The sequence below is a fragment of the Eulemur rufifrons genome, chromosome 7, assembly GCF_041146395.1.
Source record: "Eulemur rufifrons isolate Redbay chromosome 7, OSU_ERuf_1, whole genome shotgun sequence".
NCBI lineage: Eukaryota > Metazoa > Chordata > Mammalia > Primates > Lemuridae > Eulemur > Eulemur rufifrons.
Genome location: NC_090989.1, coordinates 279,345,329 through 279,363,145, shown reverse-complemented (window position 1 = coordinate 279,363,145; position 17,817 = coordinate 279,345,329). Strand labels below are relative to the sequence as shown.

At 60.0% G+C, this 17,817-nt stretch overlaps 2 protein-coding genes across 7 annotated transcripts in view; one reads left to right on the top strand and one right to left on the bottom strand.

Moving 5' to 3' along the window:
* The first annotated feature begins 1,530 nt into the window (after positions 1-1,530).
* PTGES2 (prostaglandin E synthase 2) lies at positions 1,531-6,707 on the top strand. Its single transcript, XM_069474713.1, has 7 exons — positions 1,531-1,949; positions 3,134-3,331; positions 3,986-4,044; positions 4,360-4,509; positions 4,744-4,944; positions 5,385-5,502; positions 6,115-6,707. The coding sequence occupies exons 1-7, from the start codon at positions 1,671-1,673 to the stop codon at positions 6,241-6,243; spliced, it is 1,134 nt and encodes a 377-aa protein (XP_069330814.1). The 5' UTR covers positions 1,531-1,670; the 3' UTR covers positions 6,244-6,707.
* A 7,041-nt stretch (positions 6,708-13,748) lies between these two features.
* The window catches only part of SLC25A25 (solute carrier family 25 member 25), a 37,950-nt gene continuing 33,881 nt past the window's right edge, over positions 13,749-17,817 (bottom strand). For 3 of the 6 annotated variants that reach the window (XM_069476852.1, XM_069476853.1, XM_069476855.1), the window contains 5 exons: positions 17,052-17,204; positions 16,634-16,741; positions 16,371-16,538; positions 15,732-15,882; positions 13,750-15,634 (listed from right to left, as the gene is read on the bottom strand). In XM_069476852.1, the coding sequence (XP_069332953.1) occupies positions 15,450-15,634; positions 15,732-15,882; positions 16,371-16,538; positions 16,634-16,741; positions 17,052-17,204 (765 nt within the window). In that variant the 3' untranslated portion in view covers positions 13,750-15,449. Of the gene's footprint in view, positions 15,635-15,731; positions 15,883-16,370; positions 16,539-16,633; positions 16,742-17,051; positions 17,205-17,817 lie in introns of all 6 variants that reach the window. The other 3 variants (XM_069476856.1, XM_069476857.1, XM_069476851.1) reach the window with 2 other exon arrangements.

The following is a 17,817-nucleotide window of genomic DNA, read 5'->3' as shown; positions in this document are numbered from 1 at the left end:
CTGCCCACAGACTGGAGGTCTCTGGCTAGAGGGAACTGAGGAAGAGGCAGTGCAGGGACCAAGGGCAGTGAGGCAGAATGAACACTGGATGGTAAGCGAAGAGTTGTCTTGGCCAGGACAAAGAGAAAGACCTTTGCCAAGTATTTTGGCAGAGGGGCTGGTCATTGGGCTTCCTTCCTAGATTTGGCAAAGGATGAATCACCCTATGCTAGGATGGAGCAGCGTCCAGGTGGGCCCTCCCAGGCTCTAGTGTCACCAGCTTCCAGCCTCTTCCCAATCATTTTCTCATCTAATCGTGACACATCCCAATGCAGGAGACACTAATCATTATTGCTATTTTATAGATGGGGAAACTGAGGCTAGAGAAGGTGAGAAGGGAGCTGAGGGTTCTCTCTCCACACTCCAGCCCTGCACTCTTAAGCACGCAAGAGGCTGCTCTGAAAGCAGGTCACATCTGCAAACCGGGGCTGGGTCCCCACAACTCTCCGAGACTCACAGGTTTCAAGGGACCCGCTCGCAGGTGCTCGCTCTGCATACGAGACAGCACCTGCGACTGGGGATCCTGGAGCTGGGCGGCTCGGCGAGGACTCTTCAGTCCCTTCCAAGCCCCCAAGCAGGTACAACTGCCCTTCCCAGGAGGGCAACCCTGGAAAAGCAAAGGTCGCTTCAGCAGCCCCCTTGGGGCACCTGCTTCCCCGAAGCCGTCGTCCTCGCCTACCGCTCCCGCCTCCACCAACATGCTCAGGTCCTTTTTGGTGCCTGACATAACGGGCTCCGGGGCCGCAAGGGCCGCACGGGAGGTGCAGGCGGTGGATGGAACTTGGGGCCACCGCGGGGGAAGGCGGCGGCTGGGTACAGCCGGGCAGTAGGAGCCCGGGCCTGAGCTGAGCTCCGCCCCCGCCCTGAGCTCCGCCCCCGCCCTGAGCCCCGCCCACCCCGCGAGCCCCGGCCCTCTCCGGCGCTGGGCGGGGCCGTCCCAGGGCTGCCCGCGGAGAAGCCCAGGCGGTGGAGGCCCGGGCGCTTAGCCAGGGCGAGCGTGCCCGGCAGAGTGGCAGGTTAGCCTGGCACCCTACTCTGCCCATTCTGTCCCTGGGGACCCCTGGGTCGCCTAGCCGATAGCTCCGCGTGAGCAAAATCCGAGACACGTGGTTTCCAAGGCCCCCTCTTGGTTCGGGAAAATTTTATGGTTCGAGTCACAGTAGGGAGGGTACAACGGAGCGGGAGGGCAGAAAGAGCCGGAGTCGCCGCCTTCAGTGACCGGAAGCCAGGGCCCTTGCCCGGACGCTCCTAAAGGCTTAATTTCTTTCGAATGGGTGCATGAAGCAGGAGTGGCTGAGCACTTCTCACAGACAGCCACATCGCCCAGAGGGCGGCCGGCCCGCGGGCACTCCCCGCTAGGCCGCATCACCGCCGAGCCCCGTGCACAGACACCTTCAGAGGCGGAGGCGTGAGCGACTTCCAAGCGTCCCTGGGTTGCTTCTCTTGCCCTGACGGGTGTTTGGCACCTGGGCGCCGGGCACGCGCGCCCAGTCCGGAGAAGCTGCCGCTCTCCCTCGGCGTCGCCGTTACCGGGGTAACCGCCAAGCTTCAGGGACCTGGCCCTTTAAGGGGCGCCCGAGCCTCGGTCGTCTGCATTTTGCGCGCCCGCCCGCGGTGCCGGCGGAGCGAACATGGCCCTGGCGGCGCGGGCGCTGTGGCCCGGCCGGTGCGTCCTGGCCTGGAGGCTGGGCGGCCGCCCCCGGCCACTGCTCCTTGCGCAGAGCCGGGCTGGCTTCGCGGGGGCGGCGGGTGGCCGGGGCCCCGCCGTCGCTGCCGTAGCCTCCCGCAAGGGGAGCCCGCGGCTGCTGGGGGCGGTGGCGCTGGCCCTCGGGGGCGCCCTGGGACTGTACCACACGGCGCGGTGGCACCTGCGCGCCCAGGACCTCCTCGCAGAGCACTCAGCCGCTCAGGTAAGGCCTGGCGGGGCCGTGGCTGGGGGCGCTGGGTCAGCGCCAGGCTTGGGACTCCCGGGACCCCGCGGGGTCAGAGGTCGCCTCCTCTGCTCGATAGTGACCTTGGGCAAGTGACTTGGTCTTAAGTCTCCCGACCCTCAGCGTTCTTTACTGTAAAATGGGGGCGCTATTGATACCTGCAACCTACTATCGTTCTATTTTTCATAAAATCGGTTTTCTATCGTTTTAAGGAGGCTTTTTTGGTTAAGAGATTTGGAGAACACAGAAAAGAGAAAGCCTCTTTCACAGGTTATGACTTTCCAAAGATTTTATCTTTCTCCCCACTGCCCCCCAATCCTAAAGACGTATATTTAGTTAGCAGCAGCGGCAGCAGCAGTACTTTTAGGGGATGAGCATTAGACTTCAGGCCCTAAAACAGGGAGGGGCAGGGAGGGGTCCCTTCACCCCCCAGGTGGTGGCTCACTTGCCCCTGAGGCACTTTATACCCTGCACTCTCGCAGCCCTTCTCTGCTCTGGCCCCCACCACCCACAGATGCCCCTTTCCTGGACCCAGGGGAACCGGGGTGGTGAGAGGGGAGTGGAGTCACCTGTGTCCTCCGGCCCCTGCCCAACTCCGTGGTCCCACCCATTGCCCCCCAGAACATTGAGGGAAGTGATCACACTGTGGCTTTCAAACTTGAACAAGCAGCAGGATCCCGTGGGGCTTTCCTGTGCCCAGATACAACCCTCCCTTTGGAGATGTGAGCTGGACCCCACCCTGGCAAACGCTGGCCTGGGTGGAAGCCCAGCTGTGCCCCTCACCCAGAGCCCCCTGGGGTTGGAGGAGTGGAGGGAGCCCACCAAGCTGGAACAGTTGTCCTGCATGTGGGGTCATGCACACCCTGGGCTATTTGGTGTTCCCTTGGGACTGGAGGGAGCAGAGAGGTGTCTGCCTAGTGTAAGAGACTGGATGATTCCTCCTGCACAGACCTTCAGCACATGCTGGGCCTCCTGCCTGAGGAGCGTGCTAGCTGGGGGCTTGAACCCAGGCTGCCCGCTCCACGAGCCCTTCCCTACCTCCCATTCCTCCCGATTTTCTCAGGGTCCTCTCAGAAGGCTCCTTGAGAAGCACGTTTGCCTGGGGCCAGCGACTGGGCCCGGGGCACCACACTTCAAAAGTCGCCTCCCTTTGCTGCCCGCAGCTCTCCCTGTCCAGCCGCCTGCAGTTGACCCTGTACCAGTACAAGACGTGTCCCTTCTGCAGCAAAGTCCGTGCCTTCCTGGACTTCCACGCCCTGCCCTACCAGGTGGTGGAGGTGAACCCCGTGCGCAGGGCTGAGATCAAGTTCTCCTCCTACAGGAAGGTGCCCATCCTGATGGCACAGGAAGGAGAAAGCTTGGTGAGCCTCGGGAGAACCAACCTCCCTCCTGTCCTGAGTTGTCCCAGAGCGTCCCCAAGCCTGGCCCTGCTCTGCAGCCCTGGAAGGAGCTTGGGACCCCTAGGCCTCTGCTGAGGGCTGCGAGGGGGAAGTGGCTGGTGTACAGGAGGTGCCCGACAGATGCAGGCCCCTCCCTCCCAGCACCAACGTCAGCACCACGGAGCTCAGCAACTTGGGTTCTGAAGTCAGGGTGGTCTGGGGTCAAGGGATGACTCACCCATGCTAGCTAGCTGTGTGACTTGGGGCAAGTCACTTAGCCTCTCTGGGCTTTCTTCATTAGTCCACAGGGGACCGTGCTCTGGGTTGCAGGGACAGCAGATGTGAAGTGCCTGGCACAGTGCTTGGTACCCAGTGTGTAGCGCCTGGAGCCCCCCTGCCCCTTAGTGCGTGGGAGGTCAGGTGGACAAGTGGGCTGGGGCCTGGACCCCGGGCCTCCCCGCACCTTCCTGCCCATTAGCCACGCTTGGGTCTCCTTCACTCAGGCGTTGGTTTGGGGGCGGCCCTCAGAGACGGATAAGCAATGCCCAGACTCCAGCGCCCAGCTGCCGAACGCCTGGGGCCTTGCCGCCAGCGCCCGTTAGAGCCTCCGACCTAAACCAACCTCTGTTCTTCCAGCAACAACTGAATGACTCGTCCGTCATCATCAGCGCTCTCAAGACCTACCTGGTATCCGGGTAAGGAGCCCCTCCAAGACCGAGGCAGACATTGTGTCCCCTCTCTCTCCAGGGAGGCCCCACCTTGGTCCTGCCTGGGAGCAGCGTGGGGCTGCTGCTTAGTGTCCAGAATGGGCCACGGGCATCCTGCTCTGAGATCCCCTGCTTCCTTGCCTCGCCGCATCGCCCTCCATCAGGGAAGTGCTGCTGGTGTCCACCCCAAATCCCTCTTGCTGCAAGAGGGTGGAGAGCCTGGGTGGGCCAGGCTGGGTTGGTCGGCCAAGGTGGACAGGAGGCGGAGGGAGGTGGGTGAGACTCTCTGGGTCTCTCCTGAAGGCAGCCCCTGGAAGAGATCATCACCTACTACCCACCTATGAAGGCCATGAATGACCAGGGTAAGGAAGTGACTGAGTTCTGCAACAAGTACTGGCTCATGCTAGACGAGAAGGAGGCCCAGCAAATGTACAGTGGAAAGGAGGCGAGGACGTGAGTGGGGCTGGGGTCAGCGGGGTGGGGGTCATGGCTGGGGTCTGCTTCAGAGGGGGACAAGATGCCATGGGGGAGCGGCACGAGAGACCAAGGCACGGCTGGACTGAGCGTCAGGAAAGACCTTCCTGCCCAGGCTTCAGCTTCCCACCTGCGTGCACGGGGGTACGTTCTCGGGAACGCACCCTGCTCCCAGCACCCCCGCCCACTGTCCCCGTCCTCCCGTGTGCGCAGGGAGGAGATGAAGTGGCGGCAGTGGGCGGACGACTGGCTGGTGCACCTGATCTCCCCCAACGTGTACCGCACGCCCGCCGAGGCCCTGGCCTCCTTTGACTACATCGTCCGCGAGGGCAAGTTCGGGGCCGTGGAAGGCGCGGTGGCTAAGTACATGGGCGCGGCTGCCATGTACCTCATCAGCAAGCGACTGAAGAGCAGGTGACGGTGCGCTCGCGTGAGTGTGTGCCTGTGCGTGGCCGTGGCCTGCCGCCCGAGCCCCCGAACGATGAGCTGTGCCGATCCCATCGGATGCCCCGGGAGCTCAGTGGGAGACGAGGCCCAGAGAAGGCTAGAAAATCCTCACGGCGCATGGCCAAGCCAGGACTCGCACCCGGAGCTCCTGACCATCCCTGACCCCGGGCAGTAGGGCTGGGGCCTGCTCTGCCTCTCTGTCCCTGGTTGGGTCCCCTGCCCCTCTTGGGCAGTCTCCCCATCGGGGGGCAGAGGCTCCCTGAGGCCTCTGCAGCTGTGATCCCTCACCAGGGGGCCGCCCTGGCGCCAGGCCTTCCTGCTCTTCCTGGAGGGCCGCCCCCGCCCCCCGCTTCCCCCTGGGCTGGAGGAAGGGGCTCCCCTGATGGGCTTTCCCCGCCCCTACCCAGACACCACCTCCGGGAAGACGTGCGCGAAGACCTCTATGAGGCCGCCAACAAGTGGGTGGCAGCCGTGGGCAAGGACCGGCCCTTCATGGGGGGCCAGAAGCCGAACCTCGCGGATCTGGTGAGCGGGCCGAGGTGGGGACGGTTTGGGGGGGAAATCCCAGGCGATGCCCACGTCTCACCAGAGGACTTGCCCGTGTGTTGTTGGGGTAGAAACCCACTCGGAGTGGCTTAGGGGAAAAACCAGCTCCAGAGTTGCGTTGGTTCACATAAGTGACAAGTTCAGGGAAAGTGTCGGCCCGGGCCAGGCTGGATCCAGAGGCCCCGGCGGCATGACCAGGGCCCCTGTTCTTGCACTTGGCTTCAGCCTCAGGCAGGCCTTGCCTGGCCCAGGGCTCCAGGCTTCCCCTGGCAAACGTCCCGGGACGCATCTCCCTGGTCTGGCGTCACTTCCCATCCTTGAAGCCGTGGCCTGGGCGGCCTGGGTCTTGGAACTGGCCGGTGGGGTCTCTCCTCCCCAGGGTCAGGGCGTTTTCCCCAAGGAAAGGCCGGCAAAACCTGCAGCCACCCGCACGCCTCTCAAAGCCCCGCGTGCAAAGTTGGCCCTTCAGTGGGTCACAAGCCCCAAGAGAGGAGGACGCAGGCCCCTGGCACACAGCTGGCAGAAGACAAGCCAGGGCAGGGCCGGATGCCCCGCTGTGGCCTCAGTGACACATTCCCATCACCACGCCAGGCGGTGTACGGCGTCCTGCGGGTGATGGAGGGCCTGGAGGCCTTCGACGACCTGATGCGGCACACGCGCATCCAGCCCTGGTACCTGCGGGTGGAGCAGGCCATCGCGGAGGCCCCCCCAGTGCACTGAGTGTCCCCGCCCACAGGAGGGAGAAGGCGGCGGGAGAGGCCCACTGTGGGGACCAGGGCCAGCACTGTGTGTGTGTCGGGGGTCACCCTGCCTCTTGCCCACCCCACCACCCCGCCCTCACGTCTAACACTGAGTGCCCGCCGGGCCCTGGGGTGCTGGGGACAGGGCCCAGGCTGTTTCCATTCACCAGGGTCAGGAGGGACCACCTCCCCTCCCAGCCCTGCCCAGCTCCCAAAGCGACCCCCTCCTTGTCCAGGGCCGCTGTGCCCTCCAGCCCTTGCCCTGCGGCTGTCAGTCGCTGTCCCGTGGCTACACCCTGCGGGCGGGGGCAGACTGCACTCCTCCCCTTGACGGGGCAGCAGGATGGTTTGTTTTGGGGAGACCTGGCTCTCCCTGCTTCCGGCTCTTCCCAGGTGCCTCCTGGGGGTGGGTCACGTTTGCAATAAAGAAACGGTTTGCTGCTCTCGTGGTAGGTGCTGTTATGTGTGGCCAGGTGCTGCGTGGGGACGTCAGCCAAGGAGGCTCCAGCATGAGGCCGCGCCAGCCCCAGGGTACCTCGGTGGGGCACAGATGGCCCAGGGCAGGTCCAGGTCTCCCCCTCACCCTCCGTGGGACTCTGGGCAGTGGCACCCCTCTCCGGGCCTTGGTTTCCTCATCTGTCTGGTGGGCGTGCCATAGTCTCACCTCTTGGGAAAGTTGTGAGTGTCCGATGACAAGACGCAGGTTGGGTGCACAGATGATGCCCGGGGAGCTGGGCCCATCCAGACCCTGCTCTGCGGACCAGAGCACCAAGCTGCAGAGGGCGCGGTGCCCTTGCTCCCCTGGTTTCGCTGAGCTGCCTGGTGGCCAGCCCAGGGGCCCTCCAGGGCCAGGCAGGTGACCAGTGAGCTAAATGCCACCCACTGGGCCCTTGCAATTGGGGGCTGACTGGGCAGCCTCCCTCTCAGGCAACCCCCATCTTGAGAAGGTTTTAAAATTTTATTTTCTTTATTGTTTTATAAACAAAAATAACTCACGTTTGCTATCATAACTAACATTCAAGTAAGGTCGAAGTGTGTGCAGAGCACCCTGGGGACAGACAGTGTGACATCTGGAAGCAGATGGCTGTGGGGTCTGTGGCCTCAGTTTCTCCTGCAGGGCCCGTCTGCCACCTGCTTTGTTCTCGGTCCCATCCTGGGCATGTCACCTTGTCAGGACCTGTCACACCAGCTTGTTCTGACGGCTGCAGAGGACAGCGCTGCCCGGACCCACCGTAGCCCACTAGCCCGCGCCCGTGCGCCATCTGGGAGCGCTGAGCTCAGGCACACGGCTGCAGGAGGGGAGAGCCAGGTCTGGCTGTGGAAGCCACCTCTGAGGGGCCAACGGGTGTCCACAATGCTGGTCCCGCTTCACTGGTCAGGCCTTAAGTCCAGGGGCCTTTGCTCCAGGGACCTGGGGTGGCCTGTGGATCCCAGAACCTCCCTCAGTAGGACAGGAACTAGGCCAGGAATGCCATGGGGCGCCAAGGGAGGGCCCTCCCTCAATGCCTCCATCCTTCCATCCCCGCACCCCTCCGCCCCCGCACCCCTCCACCCCCATACCCCACCACCCCGTACCCTGCCGCCCCCGTCCCCTGCCGCCCCCGTCCCCCTCTGCCCCCGTACCCCGCCGTCCCCGTACCCCTCCGCCCCCCGCACCCCTCCGCCCCCATACCCCACCACCCCCATACCCCACCGCCCTGTACCCCGCCACCCCCGTACCCCTGCCGTCCCCATACCCCACCATCCCTGTACCCCTCCACCCGCCACCCTCCATCCTGGCTCCCCGCCTCTCACTTTTCCTGCCTCCTCAGACCCTGCCCAGGGTTACTTGCCACCTTCCCAGCTGCACAAGGAGGCTGTCACCTCTCTCTGTCTCAGTCCCAGATTCCCCAAATGCAGCATATAAGGTGCCCAGCTTGTGACATGGTGTCCACCTTCCGTCCACAACACGGTAGCCGGGGAGGGCCCCCCCTGCAGCCCGCCCTGTGCTCCCTGCCCTTTCTGCTCCTCCCCGCAGCCTCCCCGGAGGCTCAGGTCTCACCCAGGAGGCCCCGGCGCGGGCCAGGCCCCAGCACCACACATCTCCCCTTTCCCCATCTTCGCAGACTCGGAGATAACGTTTCCTTCTGTCTCGCCTTTCGCCTTTGCAGAAGGAGATAAGGTTGGTGGCTGAGCCACGCTGGTGACAGGGGCCTGTCATGACAGGGGCCCCTTCCCTGGGGCTGCAGCGCTGGTAGGGAGGAGTCTGCACCCTCCACCTTGATGAAAAGTCCAAGGGCTGTGCCAGCCAGACCTCTTCCCTGTAACTGGGTTTGGAGAATGGTCAGTCAGCCTGAGGCCACCTTGGGGCACCACCTGGACCCAGCTGCTTCTCCCAGGTATCCCTCCTCCAAGAGGCGACAACGCTGCCTCAGTTTCCCCAAATGTTTCTCAGCAGGCCCCTTGGCGTGTTTCCCACAACCACCAGAGGGCGCCAGAGTCTGCGAAGCCTGTAAGAGATGGAAGCAAGGCCTGGTGCTGCCACCTTGTGGCCATTCCAGGATAGACTCTTTGGGCAGCTTTTATCACCCAGGGACTGACAGGATACCGCCCACTTGTGAAACGGGTTTAGAGCGTAAGGGTCTGAAGATGAGCGGGCAGGAAAAAACATGCGTGTCAGGGGAAAGGACCCCAAGCCAGAAACCCCTGTCCCATTATTGTCACGCTCAGGTCGCAGCATGTGCCCTGTGGTCTTGGTGGTGGCAGAAGGCTTGAGTTTGGGACCCTGCTGCTGCCTGCTGTGACCCTGGGCAGGCCCCATCCCTCCTGTGAAATGGCCTCCATGGGGTTGCCGAGGTCAGGGAAGGGAAGGTGTTTGGGACGATGCTACACAGAGCCAACACTGGAGGGCAGTTTTGTGCAGCCGATGGGGTCCGCTGTCTGCTCCCAGAACGCTCCCTGCTGCGTTCCCCAGGGGCCCCCAGGGCTCAGGGTCAAGAGCTCCAGGAAGTGGGGACGGGAAGAGTCCTGAGAACAGCAGGATCCTGCCCCGCTGGGAGGCAGGGAGGGCTCGTGGGGAGGATTCGGGCTTGCTTTTTTTGTTAAATTTGAAAAATTTCATTTTGATTATGCACGTAATGAATGTTTATTGTACATAAATAGAAACTGCAGATAAACAAAAAGATGACACAAATAACTCAGTCCCTGACCACTTTTAATATTTTTGGAGTATAGTTTACTTTTTATGTATTAATATTTATTTATATATGTAGTCTATATAGTACACACATATAGACATGTATTTACTTAATGTATAATATACCTAGTATATATATTTTTGTATATATTTAACAGTTAAATGGGGTCTATTTTGCGGCAGGCACTGTTTCAAGCACTTTACACATGTTACCTCATGTAATCCTTACAACGTCCCTAGGAGGTAGGCACAAATATTCCTGTTTTACAGATGAGGAAACTGAGGCACCAGAAAGGTTAAGCGACTTGCCCAATGTGGCACAGCTAGTAAGTGGCAGAGGCCGAATTTGAAGCCAGACCTCCTGGCTTCAGCGTCTGTGATCTTAATCACAGTGCTATTTTGCTCCTCTCTGTCTAGGTAAGTTTCTCTTTTTTATTTTATTTTTATTTTTTGAGACAGAGTCTTACTCTGTTGCCTGGGCTAGAGTGCTGTGGCGTCAGCCTAGCTCACAGCAACCTCAAACTCCTGGGCTCAAGCGATCCTACTGCCTCAGCCTCCCAAAGTGAGGAATCACAGGTGTGAGCCACGGTGCCCAGCCTCGCTGGTTTAACCAGTGGAGTGGGAAGGATTTTGACGGTGGGAGTGTCTGATGGGGAACAGCGCTGTCGTGAGCTGACAAGCGGCCCCAAATATATCCAGGTCCTAACCCCTAGAACCTATGAAACTTACTTTATGGGGCAAAGGGAATTTGTATTAATAGATGGATGAAGTTAATGATTTTGAGCTGGGGAGGTTATCCAGGTGGGCCCCGTGATCACAGCGTCCTAAGAGGCAGGCAGAGGGAGACCCTGGCGTGAGTTAATTTCAGCTGATCCTAATTGACCACATGCATAAATGCATAAATACTAAACGAGCTGTTCGGCTCGTGGTCCCTCCTCCTGAGGCCAGAGGCGGCGAGAAACCGGACTCTTCCGAGAGCCTCCTGCAAGAACCGCCCTGCTGTCTCCTTGATTTCAGCCCAGTGAAACCGACTGGACTTCGGCCTCCAGGACTGTAAGAGACGACATTTGTATTGCGTTAAGTCACCAGGCTTGTGGTTACCGGCAGCAGCTGCCCCGGGACAGTGGTACAAATGTCTTAAGCCAAATGTAGTCAGGAAAGAGAAGTGGCTGCAGGGGGCTTGGTGACCTGGGCAAGTCCCCAGGTTTCCAGTCTGTCAGTTTCCTCCTCTGTAAGATGAGGGGCTGGGGGTTGGGCTCTTGGGTTCAGCCAGGGGCGCCCACACTGGCTGGCGCGGGTGGGTTGCTTCCTCTCGTCAGCCTCAACTGCTGTGGAGACAGTGGCTTTCCTGGGCCACAGGGGCTGTACTGACGGGCGGTAGCAGATGACCCAGAGAGCCTGTCTCCCTGTGGCTGCTCCCAGCCAGCCCCCTTGTTCTGGGAAGCCCAGAGCGGAAGGCCTAGGTTATCTTGCTCCTGGGGACTAGGGCAGGCCTCAGGCCCTCTCTGGCCTCAGTTTACTCATCTGCAGGATGGGGGCGCTATTCCTGGTTCCTCTGCCCCACCATGTCCCTCCCCAGCCCCTCCCAGCAAGCCCAACCACGCAGGCTGCTCCTGCTGCCTCTCGGCCCTTGAGGGCAGATACCAAGGTCCAGGCCTGGGCAGCTGGGCCCGGCACGGCCCCTCCTCTTCCTGCCTTTCCCCTACATTCCAGCCGCTGGACCGGCGAGATCTGGACTGCGGGCAGCTCAGCCTTGAGCCCGGGTTGAGAATGGGCCTCAGAGTCAACAAAGAGGTTTGAATCTCGGTTTAACATTTACCCTTTGCATGAACGTGGACAAGTCCCTCCCCCCGGGCTGTAGGGAAGGTATGGTGTCCCTCTTGCTGGTGAGGAAACTGAGGCTCAGAGAGGAGAAGACCTGCCCAGGATCACCACCGGGAACCAGGATTCAGGCGCAGGCCTGCCCTACATCTCCCAGGTTCTCTATGGCCTCCTGGCCCCAGGGAGGCAGCCAGGGACCAGGTGCCACCCTCCTGTGGCCAGGCGAGGGATACCTGTCCCTTGAGCATGTCTTACTCGGTGAAGGTCCTGCCAGTGGGCCAGTGTGGGCAGTGGCTCCCTGCCTCCCGGCAGAGCCAACCCCATCTTCTCCCCATGCTGGCAGCATGCCAGTCAGGGGCCACCGACCTGCACCCAAGCCCTGTCACCTGCTCACAGGGAGGCCCTGGGCAAGCCCCTTCCCCTCCTAGAGCCTCAGTTGGCTCATCTGTAAAGTGGGCATGTGGCAGGAGCAGCACCTCCTAGAGCTGCTGAGGGCCGAGGGCCTGCTCGTGCAGTCCCCCAGCTTCGGGAAGGAGGACCCGGCAGACTGCGCAGTTCAGGTGGCTCCCGGGTTGGCATCAGATTTCCTCTCAGAGGCCTGAGGCCTGAGGCCAGCGAGGACTAAGGGCGGTCACTCTGCGTGGTGGGTCCCGGAGGACGGAGGCTGCTGGGAGGTGAAACTGTTAGCGAAGGACCAGCCGTCCCATTTCCTGCCTCATTTCCACTTCCCAGCACCCCTCGTAGGCGAGCCTTGCTCTCCTCGTCTAAGGGATAAGCAGACAGGCTCAGAGAGGTGGCGTGACTTGCCCAAGGTCACACAGCCCGGACATGTGGAACAGGGATTTCCATGGTCCATGTGTCGGTCTGGCAAGTTTCCTGCAGCTGCCCTGCCTGCCCCTCCCCGGGACTCTAGTTGCAGACTCTGACCAAGGGGGATTTTATCCCCACCAGGGGCCCAGTGGGTGGGAAGTGGCTGTCCCCAGCCGAGACGAAGAGGGACGTCTGGAGCCACCCACATGTTTGCTCCCCGTGGCTGCTGTGGCAGGTTACCACAAACTCAAACTTGTAATCAGTTCTGGAGGTCCGATGTCTGAAATGGATCTCATGGGGCTAAAATCGAGGTGTCAGCAGGGCTGTCCTTTTGGAGGCCCTGGGGGATTCTATTTCAGAGGCTGCCACGCTCCTCCGTGGCTTGTGGCCCCGGCCATCTTTCTGGCTCCCCTGCTCCCTCTTCCACACTGAGATCCCTGTGACCACACTGGGCCCACCTGGGTGGCCCAGGACACTCTCCCTGTTTCAGGGTCAGCTGATCAGCAGCCTCGGTTCCCCCTTGCTGTGGAACCTCATCCACAGGTCCCGGGGACCTCGGCGGGGGCACAGTCTGCCACCATGCCCAGAAACATTCGGGTGCTGAGGACTCACCGAGCACCGTTCCAGGCAGCAGGGACAGCAGTGAGTAAAGCCAAGAGCTGCCTCCACCCTCGTGGAGTTTACACTCGCAGGGGAGGGAGCAGGTGGGCAGCGCAGTTCACAGTACTGAGCCTTTTTCATGTTTATTGACCAGTCCTGGTCTTGTTAATCGGTCGTCCTCTTGAGTTACAGGAGTTAATATGTTCTGGATACGGATCCTATCAGATTGTATACATAACAGCTATTATATACTGTACTGTGAAGATTTTCTCCTAGGCTGTGGTCTATTCGTTGGCGGGTTTTGAGTGACATGAACCAGACTTGGGTTTTCGAAGGGTCATTTGGGCTTAGTGTGCGAGGAGGAAAGGAGGAGACAGGTGCAGGAGGTTTTGCAGTCGTCCAGATAAGGAATGACTGTCTTCAACCAGGTGGCAGGAGCGGAGGTTGTGAGAGGTGATCGGATCGTAGATATTTTGCAGCTAGAGCTGCCAGGGCTTGCTGGTGGACGGACCTAGAATGAGCGGGAAGTGTGGAGTCCAGGATGACTCCCAGGCTTCTGGCTTAAGTTCCTAGAAGCAAGGGGTTGCCATTTGCTGGGAGGTGGAAAAGGGAGGAGGAGATCTGGGAGGAAAACCTAAGATGCTTGTTAGCTGGTTAAGTGGAGATGTGGAGTCTGTAGCTGGATTGATGGATCTGGAGTTAGTTCAAATATAAAACAAGGGTCATGTGCACATAGATGGTGAACGCCATCTTCAGCGAGATGTGGTCACTAGGAGCGTGGGCAAAAAGGAGGGTCTGAGGCCACAGAGGGACAGCCAGCGGGGTGGAGAGAAGCCCGGCGGTGTCACCGTGAAGATGGTGCTTCCATGGGGGGAGGGATGGCCTTTCCCAAGACGGGCTGAGTCCCGTGACGGCCGAGGAAGGACCACCTGACAGGGTGACTTGGGGCACTGATGAGAGCACCCCAAATCTAAGGAACACCCACGAATGAGGGTGGGCTGCCCGGGCTTCAGAGAAGAAAAATGGATTTATTTTCTAACTTACAAATGCCCCCAAACCACCCAAGCCCACATCAGAAAAATGTTGGCTCCGTCAGCTTTGAAACTTTATTAGAAGGCTGTTTTAAATAACTTCCAATTCTTTAATTTGCTTTTTGACAAATTCCAGTTATAACTATATATATTATATATAACAGTTTTGCATTGGTCTGTGCATCCTGTCGCAGTTCCCATCAGGCCATGCTGGTGGCCAGAAGTGCAGCTGTGACGCTGACCAGCATGACTGAGCGAGGGCTCCCACCCTCCTCCAGCCCCCCACAAACTCACAGTGAGGGGCACCTCACTGCCTTGTCATTCAAAGAGGCTGAAATAAAGACATCCTCCCCGTCCAGGAAACTGGACTTCTGCCTGCAAAGTTGAGGTTTCTCCCTCTCTCCCGCCCCATCACCCCAGGTTCCCGAGGCTCCCTGGGGGCAAGCACTGCCCCGCCCAGGCCAAAGGACCTGCCTCTCCTTCTGTCTCCAGGAATTTCTTTGGACATGACATTGAGCGTGGGCAGCGGGAAGGGTCCCTCCCAAGACCCCTCCTTCCCCACCTGGCGGCGTGGGAAGGTACAATCAACCATGAACATAAATATGAATAAAAAATGAACTTGAAAATGACAGGCTATTAAACAAATCTATAAAAATAGTTAAGACATAACTCTGTTCAAATAAATACAAAATAAATAGGCTCCAAGCAGTGTGACATGTCACATAAGTGGAATGTGAGGCTGGTCCCACTTTGCCCCAGGGGAGGTTGGACACAAGTCCCCAGGGGCGTCGGAAGAGGACTTTAATGCAGTCGGCCAGACGACCTGCTCTTCCCTCTGGAAGCACAGAACTTGCGGATTTGTCCAGCTCGTCTGTTTGCACAAAACCCTTTTCCCAACGATACGTAATTAAGGCCTTTAACACCTTTCTCTCTCTCAGCAGGGCACGCAGACGCTCTGCCCTTCACTCTGAAACATGATCTCCATGCCCTCATGCCACAGCGTGGGGACAGTCCTGACAGAGTCCAGGAGGCCCCAAGCAGGGAGCAGAGGCCTCCCGTGAAGCCCCGAGCCGTAGTGCCAGGCAGCCAATGCCCATCGCATGCACACGCGCTCCCGGCGCTCAGCTGCGGGCGAGCTCGGTAGCCAACAGCAGCACTCGGGTGAGGGGGGCTCAGAAGCCAGACCCCTTCCTTTCACGGCCCAGCTGAGTCAGTGTCAACCCTGTAGGGTGGGTGTCAGACTGGCCTCACCTCTCACCATGGACTGAGGGGAGGGGGACAGGGAGGGAGCGGGCTGGCAGCCCTCCCACCACACCACGTCGGCAGAGAGGAAGGAAGCAGAGGGGGCGCAGGGCAGCACCCGGCAGGCCGGGGAGCGGGGGGCCTGCAGCCAACGTCCGGCTGCAAGGACAAGATGGAAAAACTAAGTTGGCCTCCAAGCTCACTCTTTGGCAGGCGCTGCAGGAGATGTCCTGTCCCCAGGTGTGTGAGCCTGGGTCCTGCTGACCCCTGGACCCTGTGAGGAATGCCCATGGGTCTTCTCTGGAACCAACGGAAGGGTCCACCGGGGTCCGCAGGACAAGCCCACGGGCCTGCCAGCTCTCCCCACCCCTCCCCGTGGGCTCGGCCCAGGGTTTTCACAGCTTGGCGCAAATCAGCTTAGTGTTGGCGCATTCACAGAATGAGGTGGCTGCACATCCCGGGGCCGCAGCCGGGATCAGTGGGTCTGCCGGGGTGGCTGTGCTCCCGTCACCGTGACTGCACACCCAGGGTGATCTTCAGGTTCTCGTACACCACGTAGCTGATGCTCACGGCTGGGATGACCTTCATGAAGTTGGGGGCCAGCCCCCGGTACAGCCCGAAGGCCCCCTCAGTCCGCAGGATCTGTCTGAAGAGGCTGCTCATGGTCACCTGCGGAGCACCCTCGACGGAGGCTGCACGAGAGGCCACCTGTCAGATGCTCTGTCTGCACCTCCCGACCCCCACCGCGCCCGGAGACAGGCTCCTAGGAATGGCCCAGGATCGGCCTACCTTGTGCCTGCATCCGGGTCCTAACCAGGGCCAGCGGGTAGCTGGCCAGCTGGCCACAGGTGCTGGATATGGTGCCACAGGCCAGCAGCACAAACACGCCAGGGTCTGCACTGTTCACCGCGTAGCGCTGCAGCCAGGCGTTCTTGAGCGTCTAGACAGGGAAGGGGGTGCAGGCATGAGCCCCAGGAAGAGCTGGGGAGGCAGAGAGATGGGGGTGGGGCAGTCACTGATCCCCGAGGCCACTGTAACCTGAGTGGGTGGCCTGGCCTGGGCCTTGCTGAGCTCCTGGACTGCCTGCCCTTGTTTCGGCTGTCACTGGGATCCCTGGACATGACAAGGAGCTTCCCCACACAGAATGCCTGACTTCTGTGGTCTGTCTGGAGGCTGCTGGGGGCCCTGAGGCCACATGCTCTGGGGATCTGCCTGCTGAGCCCCTGGGGTGCAGACCCTGGCGGGCTCATGGGAGCTGTGCCGGGGCTGCCGGGGCAGGGGGGGAGGAGAGCCATGAGCAGGCGAGCTGGGCGGAGCAGCAGTCCCTGATGCTGTTTCCTGTGCTGACCAGCCCCGTGGTCCAGCAGGGAGGGCGCCAGTGGGCGGGTGTGGGCAGGACAGGGTTTCCGAATCTGCCCAGGGCCTCACCTCGTAGACGGCGAGGTCGATGCCAGCATAGGGGATGATCCCCAGCATGTTGGGGACATAGCCTTTGTAGAAGGCGGCTACCCCCTCTCTGGCCAGGATCCTCCTGGCACAGTCCAACATGCCCGAGTACTGGCCTGTCTTCCGCAGGGCCATCCGGGTCTTCAGTACCTGCAGCGGGGGAGTGACAGGAAGTATGAGCACAGCCCGCTCCTCAGCCCAGCCCCATGCACACCGCCGCCCCCAGGAGGAAGGTGGCCCCTCACCTCCATCGGGTAGATGCTGCTCTGGGCAATGGCCCCTGCCAAGGACCCTGCCACAAGCCTCTCGTGAATCCTCAGAGTCTCCTGGTCACTACCAACGAGACGCTTGATCTAGAACCAGGAGAAAAACCACCGGATGCATCCAGAGACTGGGCACCTGCCCCTGCCCCACCCTTCCCCCGTGGAGCCAGTACATTTTGGACGAGACCTGGCATCCCTGGCCCATTTTACGCTGCCCAGAAAAGGAAGGAACTGGCCCGAAGTGGAACTGGCGGCAGAGCCCAGTGTCAGGCCCAGGCCTCCTGCCCCGCCCGCTGTCCCCTGGGTAGGATGACTGGCTTCAGGTTTCAGAGAGCTCAGCCCAGGGGAAGCCGGGAGCAGCTGCAGACTGGGAGCTCTCCCTAGAGAGCTGGGTACTCACTTGTTCATACGCCATGAATTTGATGGCCGACTCCGGGGCGATTTTGAGGACGTTGATGCCGTTACCCCGCCAGAGTGATTTGGCCCCTCCCTCTCGAATCATCTGCGTGAATCCGCCAACGATGCACATGTTGTTGCTGCGGGAGGCATGGACCTGAGGAAGAACAAGCCGGTCAGACACAACCCAGTGGGGCCTGTGGGCTGCCATCCTCCTGCCAAGAGCCTCTTCTCACTGGCCGGCAGGAAGGGGCTTCCTTCTTGGTGTTTTGCAGATGAACTCAGCAGGACAAGACTTAAACATGGCTAAGTTAGGTTCAGCTAGATTACCAGGCATCTACTGTGTGCCAGAAGTGTGCTAAACATCTTCACAAGGACCACTCTTTGAAATAAAAAAATTGATCCATGGAGAAGCACAGGCTTGTTTAAAAAAAAAAATTGAGCTTTTTGTTATAGAAAAATTTCAAACATATTCAAAAGTAGAAAAAAATAGGTAATGCACCTCCAGGAACCACACTCAGCTTCAACAGTGATCAAACCATAGCTGGTCTCTATCCCCTGCCGCCCACCCCCTTACTTTACTTTTTATGTGTATATTTTTATAAAGACAGGGTCTTGCTCTGTCACCCAGATACTGTATCAGGCATTGTACCACTTCACCCAGGGACTGCTTTTACTCTCTGCAACATTCCTGGGAATTCTGTTAAAAAAAAACACACTGATGGCCAGGTGCGGTGCCTCACGACTGTAATCCTAGCATTTTGGGAAGA

Excerpts from the sequence above, each read along its gene's own strand:
- PTGES2 (XM_069474713.1), top strand. The coding sequence starts at position 1,671 with ATGGCCCTGGCGGCGCGGGCGCTGTGGCCCGGCCGGTGCGTCCTGGCC. Across the intron at positions 3,332-3,985 it reads CACAGGAAGGAGAAAGCTTG|CAACAACTGAATGACTCGTC; the intron begins GTGAGCCTCGGG and ends CTGTTCTTCCAG. Across the intron at positions 4,945-5,384 it reads AGCAAGCGACTGAAGAGCAG|ACACCACCTCCGGGAAGACG; the intron begins GTGACGGTGCGC and ends GCCCCTACCCAG.